Genomic DNA, 7,500 nt, shown 5'->3' on the forward strand with positions numbered 1-7,500 from the left:
TTCGAGAAGCCGGCGCCCAGGAAATTTGAAAACCGAAACAAGATTTTTTGAAATTCTTTTTTTTTTCTGGATACAAACGCTTTTATCGGAAAAAGTTCACATAGTTTTGATTGTGAACATTATCTTCTAGGGGTTCAAGGTCATTTATTTGTTTTAGTGGAGGTTTCCTTGAAAACACCTCTTAATGTACTATATACTTTTCACACCACAAAACCAGCAGGGAAAGTACACAATTTAAGCAACAACATTATTATAGCCCCTTGTCCCACAGCACTAATCCACAGTCTTGAGGTTCAAACTACTGACCCAAAGGGGTGCTTGTAGCCAGTTAAGGCAACTGTTCAAGTACACCATTAGTGAGAGACAAGTCAGACCAGAGGTTTTCTAGCTCTCATCTATTGATCGTGGCCTTTGTTACATTAAGTTAGTTTGGCTAAGTCAGTCAATCAAGACAGACTCCATTAAGCTACAGGCATATTATTATTATTATTATTTTGAATTTTTTTTTAAATTAAATATTGTTATCATTATGCATCATCATTACTATTATGGTAATGTTATTATAATATTACTAACATAACTACCTGGTCCTTGAATTCAAGGGCTTTTCCAGACAATTCATCAGTTAGATATACATAGCACAACAAGTATGTGACGACAAATCCAACCAAGAAACCAGCAAGAAAAAGCATAAACTTGAAGAAACGGTATCCTGAAATCAATGGCGATTAATTAAATGCACACCTTGTCAGTATATTTGCACAAATGCTGGTTTTATCTTCTGTAGCTAAAAAACTGCATTATCTTTGGGAGAGGTTTTAGGTCATTGCTTGTAAGGGAGAAAAAGGTCAGCTTTGAAGTTTGCCAATTTCTAGGTCAAAACCCTCGTAAGGTGTTTCAGAATATCTGCAAGGAAGGAGTACAGGGGGACAGGAGCCCAGGAGAATAGGGGGTGAGAGGAGTATGGAAGGCAGGAGAGAAAAGGGCGGGAAGCGGGAGTTCTAAGAGGACCGGGAGCAGGAGAGAAATGCAAATCACTACTTGTTGTCATTTATTAACGCGTTAGAATACTTTTAATTAAAAAACAAAAATCCAAAATGAATATTTGACTTACATAAGCATCTTCTGGGTAATCAAGCAAACAAAAATTTGTGCTTGAGCTGAAAAACAGGCTTACTTCCAGCAAAATTGTAAATCCTTTTACGGTGGTTATGTCATAGGTCACACAAGGTTAAGTGGCTGTTGCGTAACTGACTACACAAGCAAAGCGATAAAGGAAACACCTACGAATTACGTAGCTAAAGGACCAAGATGTGCTTTGAGTCTCCTAATTTTAGACAGGACAGAATCAGGGCTGAAAAGGTCAGGAGCCGGGAGAACAAGTTACAGGAAACAGGAGGTTCTGACCCCCATGTCTCCCACCCCCTCCCCCACCCAGTTCAGCTGTCTCTCGCAAATTCAGTGCCCTCTTTTCAGATAAATGCTATTATTAAAAACTGAACTACAGATATCAGATTTTCATATAGCTAAAGCTACTGAGTATTAACTGAAAACTTGAGCCTAAGAGCTAAAATCTTTCAGTAAAGTGATTTCAAATTGCTCAAACTTGGAAAGCAATGCAAGCAAATTGAACCACTTTGTCACCTCACACTCAGTTTCTGGCTCCAAATGAGGTTTCACAGCATTTATATATAAATACTTCAACTTCTACTGTGCAACTTTTTTTCTCCTTAAAATAATGTTTTCTGTGTACCTATTACAAGTACATAACACCATTAAAAAGGGGGGGAGGTCACTGTGCTCGTTCAGGAGAAAATAGCGATTCCTTGACAGATTAAGCTTGGCATCAATGAAAATCCGCCATTTTATCAATATGCACAAGCTAATGTGTGCGCCAATGACGTAAGAAATTGTGTGCAGTAGGGTTGCACAATGCAAGACCAGGAAATCACCTTAATAACGTCTAACACCAAGGAACTGTAACGGAATTCTTGAATGTAGTTTAATTAACCCTTTAATCCCCAATAGTGTCACTTATAGATTTTACTAGAGTGGGGGCCTCCTTGGGGCTTAATACATTCATCTTGCGAGTGTTCTGAAAGATGATCTCAGGTCAACAATCTGTACTTTAGATAGGTAGATGTCAGTTATTAAAAAATCAACCGCTTGGTCCTTTGAGACTGCCTTCACTAATACTCAACACAAATATTACAATGTATATATAATTTCTACTCGATAGTTGACCTGAAGATCATCTTTCAAATCGCAAGATAAAATCCTTTTTCCTCACAAAGACCACTTGAATCGCTCTCAAATGTTTAAAGAAATATATGAAGCAAACTGCTGGGACTGTGAAGAATTCTACATTGGAAAGACCAAATGAACATTACATATCAGAAAAACTGAACACTAGAGCTCTGACTTGTAAAGATCATCATCATTCAGCTATCGCCGACCATATCACAACGACTGGACACAACATCAAATGGGACAATTATTCTGATATTATTGCATTGGGAAAAACAGATTATCATTGTGTATCCAGGAGCTGAAGCCCTCAATGATTTCGAACACTAGCAGTGAGAAGTTGTTACTTTCTTTAGTAACAATCAACCACTGTCAATGCTTTCAAGGTTATTTTCAGTGGTCAGGGTGTGGCACTTTCAAATTTTGCCAGCATCTGAAAGAATCAACCACCAATGAATGAGTGTCAACAGAAAGAGGTTCATTTCTGAAATACTCTAAGGATTTGCCAAATTACATAAGTTACAGCAGTGGCAAACATTATGCCTGCCATTGCTATAGCCCAGGGCAGCCACAAAAATGGCCAACAAAGCCGTTTTGGACCGGAATTGAGAATGGAAGAGTTGTTGATCTTGGAGTTTTTAATAAAACAATTATTCTACTCAGGCTTGCTGGATATATAGCGGATATTACATGGCCGCGCAGGGATATAAATTATTTTTATCTTCAAGTGATATACTTTCAGTACTAATGTTCTGTTTATTATATAGATATTGATGAAATCACAGGCAGCCCAAGTTCGCGTCACTAGAGAGCGTGTAATAATAATTATTGATTACTAGTGGGAAGATGACCTTTGAATGCAAGCGGTGTTGCGTTACAGGCGGCCGTTGAGAATTTAAACGCGTTGTAAGACTTTTTATGGGAAATAAAATACCGTCGATTATGAAGCCTAAAAAACGCTCAATTTAACGTTCATTCAATAAAAGGGATGAAAATGACTCACCTCTGGTGTATTCTTGTGCCTTTTGGAGCTTCGTATTAGAACATTGAAAACACGGAATTCCTGAAACGGTAAAATAAGCTCCAAAAGGCACAAGAATACACCAGAGGTGAGTCATTTTCATCCCTTTTATTGAAATTATGAACATTAAATTGAGTGTTTTTTAGGCTTCATAATCAACTGTATTTTATTTCCCATACAAAGTCTTACAACACGTTTAAATTCTCAACGGCCGCCTGTAACACAACACCGCTTGCTCTCAAAGGCCATCTTCCCACTAGTAATCACTAGTGTAATAATAATTATTATTACACGCTCTCTAGTGACGCAAACTTGGGCTCCCTATGATTTAAAACAACTTCTTTAACTCATTTTCGAAATGATGAAAAAGTGGTCGCCAACCGCTAAAACACGCATGTTGTGTAACATGAAACAAGATAGGAAAGTTTTGCAAAACAAATCATGATAATGTAAAATTGCACAATAGAAATGTTAATGTAGTAGAGAAGAATTATATTAAAGCACAAAAGTATCTTACAATGACGAAGAAGCTCGCGTTTTATTGGCTAATCGTGTTCGTTACCATGACGACACCTATATTCTCAACATGCACATGTGAAAGTTCACCGCGCGCGGTGAAGACATGACTTTTCAGTAAAAGGAAGAATCCTGGTATTTCATCAGTATCTATATAATAAAAAAATGATTATAACCAACTATCTATCACTTCATATCCAGCGCGCCCTCGTAAAATAATTCCTATTATTTATCGTTCACGCACTCCTGCATGTAGTTTGATCATTAACTTCATTTTTAGCATCCTGTAATATACAGTAGAAGATTAAAGGGTAATAAATATGGATGTGTTTGCGCTCATATGACCTTCACAGTTGCTTCGAAATTATACACATTTAAAATTCAAACATCATGATTTGCCGCAACGTAATATTAAACCAGTTTGAAAAAGGTACTTTACAAGACACGAAAATCGAGATGATGAGCTCGAGAGAAACGAACTAACGAACCACCAAAAATTAATGTAAGCTAATTGCTTGTATGACTTATTACCCTTACCATAAAAACACGCAACAGTTCCAATCAGAATGGAGACAGCTGCCAACACACAACTCTGAACATCGTAAGAATTTTGCAGCTTGCAACCTTCAGTGTCGGGCTCCATATAGCTAGCGAATATTGTATGGCGGAAACTGTTCTTGCCAGCGATATTGGGTTCTAGTCTCTTTCAGCCGGAAGTGATTAAGATGCAAACTTCAGATCCGTGACGAGGATACACAATCTCTTCCCCCAAACGTCAACGCACAGTCAAACGCAATGACGCACTCAAACAAAGTGAAACTAAGGGCGCTTTCCTTTTGTCAGAACTGGCCGGCCAGACCCGTCAGTTTGCAAAGAAAATGCAACAATTTGAAGGAACACTTGCATGATGATCCCTCGCATTCTTCAGGAGGAGTATATATCATCCACGAAAGTGGATTAATTCGAAGGCGTCCTAGAGTTAGTCCTTCCAAATGACAGGTCTGGCCGGTTAGTTCTGTCAAATGGAAAGTGTCCTAAGACAGACGCGCCTCCTCGAGGATCTTTTAAATGCCAAAACCACTATTAGTCAGGGAGCAGAACCGAAAAATAAGAGTTTCGTTCAACCATCGCCACAGAAAATGTTTGACGCCTGATTCTTATAGAGGAAGACCTCCTGATCAAGGCCAGGTAGTTCGTAAAGTTGAATTGTGGTATAGGTTTTGAGTTAAGGGGATGTTTTCTTGCTCACCTCACGGCTCAGCATGGAAACAAGGCTACACACTCAAACGCAGTTTACATATTGCTATTTCTTGGTGAATTGCGAAAATCAACGAAATCAGCAATTTAAGCTAAATTCATTAAGGGACGGACCATTAGAAAAGTGATGGGGGGTGTGGGGGATTTTCAGTTAGTACGATTTTTTTTTCGCGCACTGCTTGTCAGGAATTTTTTTTCCAGGTGAAACCCCTGCACGAATTTTTTTTAGTCAAATATTGCTATTGCTTTTTTTTTAACAGTGAAATCTTGATTCATTATCTATGTTTTTATGATTTATAAATTATTCTACACTCACAGCAGATCAAAGGATACAGGCCACTTTTTAATGCAAAATCTTTTCGAAAATGTACACACAGTGAGAGAGGAGGAAGCCACTTGGAGTGGACGGCTTCCCTGTACATTTTTGAAGTCCCTGCCCTCTGGAATTCCTTTCCCACAGCCCATCATAATGATGCCATACTCCATTCACCAACACAGCCCCTCTGTAAAGTTCTAACTCTACTACTACATGTAAATGCCCTTTTTCATTTTATTATAGAATCATTATTCAGGGCGATAAGAACCATCCTCTAATTTTTATTGTGGGCACAAATAATTTTATAGAATATTTACAAAGATACCAAATTCTAATATTTATTTATTAATTACAAATTTTATTTTGAGTGAATGTGAGAATGATATATACACATGAGAAACAAAGAGAGACAAAGCTCTTCACCTTAAATCAAGCTATCGGCAACTGATGAGATCCACATGATAGGATCGAAACCGCGGTCTTCCCTGACCAAATAATATGTCAGAGAACTTCCATCTTGAGTCGGGTTATCTTAATGCCTCGACAAAGAAGCGACCTAAAGACATCGACATCAAATATCAAAAGAGCACCGACGAGAACGGATTAACTCCAGAGGTTCAAGGAGGACAGCTACTGACCATGGCCACAAACCAAAACACGCTGAAGAAGTCAGAAGAACGAGTGAAAGAATTAAAAAAAAAACGCCTCCAAAGAGCATAACGATCTGCTAAGAAACGCAGAAAAAAAGGCATACAAAGCCTATAAGAAGCCAGCTACCTCACTGATACAGGGCACAATGTAACAGGCGTTCAAAAAAAATAATAAACCCGGGCCCGGGTCAAACATTTAAAACCAGAAGATCACTCGCTTCTACCGCCGATGAATATATCGGTCGAGCCTAGAATTAAATTGGCGCAAAAGCGAGACCCCATCAGGTCACATTCACGTTACTGCTCAGAAAATCAACACCAAGAAACTAAAAACATTACTTTCGAGACCAACTATTTTCTTGGAAGAAAACGTATCACACAGCAGTATAGAGATTCAAATGGAAAGCCTCATAGGGCAAAAACCATTGCTAAATGAATACTACAGGAACCGCCTAAAAGAGGCGTCCATTCAAATATATACTCAAGAGAGCAAAATTATGACAAAGGCAACAGAAACCAGACCACGTACTAGGGAGTCGTGTAGGCCTGTCAACCCTTTTTAACACTTTCAAAGTTTGCCCTTTCATTGACAGTTACGTATTGAAATTCCCAATTTTGAAGCGAAGTTATCATGAAATTTACAACGAACCTCGCAAATCGCCTGTCAAAAGTTTTGTGAAATGCACTGTAAATAAAAGTCACAATTGGACCTTCCTTCTGCATTAAATTTTTTCTTTAACTTCTTCTTTGCGTGAATTTTTTTTCTTGGCATTCTTTGTTTCCCTTGCATGAATTTTTTTTTTTGTTTTTTTTCCCCATTTCCCTAACCCTAACCCTAACCCTAACCCTAACCCGCCCATCACTTTTCTAATGGTCCGTCCCTAAATACACATTTGCTTCATTTGGAAGTTATTAAGTATGTCACGTGATTGGTCACGTGATTTTAAACGTGAACCAGTAACAAATGTAACAAACGTGCATTCGCCTTTGTTTGGAAGAACAGTCTCGCAAAAACAAAACATGGTGTATCCCTTCTTTGTTAAATTAACTTTCTTTTTCTCTTTCTATCGTCTTAGCAAAGCCTTTGGGAATAAAAACTGTTTACTGTATATCACTTTTATCAGTCTAGATCTAGCACGCAAACGAGGCTACTCCCTTGGAGGCAAACAAACAAATTACATCTAAATAAAAAAATGAAGCCGTTACTCGTTTCGGTTTTAGTCTATCTATTTGCCACAATTTGCGTTTTAAACAAGCATTAATAATCACAATGAGTTTCATATATATATTTTTTTATTCCATTCAGATATTTTTGGGTTTTGAAGAAGACGTTGACTCAGTAATTAAATAGTGGTGTACTTTTTATCAGTTTTTGATAGGGAATATAGGTTAAAAACTTATAATTAATAAGAAGCGCAATGGTTTTGTTCTGTTAGACTGCCAGTGATAATAAGGACGGTGCCTACTATTGTTATTGCGCATACGTTCTCCGC

The 7,500-nt window shown here is 37.9% G+C and overlaps 3 protein-coding genes across 3 annotated transcripts in view; 1 reads left to right on the forward strand and 2 right to left on the reverse strand.

Annotated features, from left to right (window-relative positions):
- The window catches only part of LOC137984454 (transmembrane protein 198-like), a 30,051-nt gene extending 25,562 nt beyond the window's left edge, over positions 1 to 4,489 (reverse strand). The window contains exons 1-2 of the mRNA XM_068831629.1: positions 4,322 to 4,489; positions 585 to 712 (exon numbers count right to left, since the gene is read on the reverse strand). Coding sequence (XP_068687730.1) covers positions 585 to 712; positions 4,322 to 4,427 — 234 coding nt within the window. The 5' untranslated portion in view covers positions 4,428 to 4,489. The remainder of the gene's footprint in view (positions 1 to 584; positions 713 to 4,321) is intronic.
- LOC137984411 (doublesex- and mab-3-related transcription factor A2-like) overlaps positions 1 to 7,500 on the reverse strand; it is a 350,662-nt gene that overhangs the window by 202,825 nt on the left and 140,337 nt on the right. The window lies entirely within an intron of this gene.
- LOC137984468 (protein C10-like) overlaps positions 1 to 7,500 on the forward strand; it is a 236,392-nt gene that overhangs the window by 47,077 nt on the left and 181,815 nt on the right. The gene's annotated exons all lie outside the window — the stretch shown is intronic.

This window comes from Montipora foliosa, chromosome 2 (assembly GCF_036669935.1).
Source record: "Montipora foliosa isolate CH-2021 chromosome 2, ASM3666993v2, whole genome shotgun sequence".
NCBI classification, from domain to species: Eukaryota; Metazoa; Cnidaria; class Anthozoa; order Scleractinia; family Acroporidae; genus Montipora; species Montipora foliosa.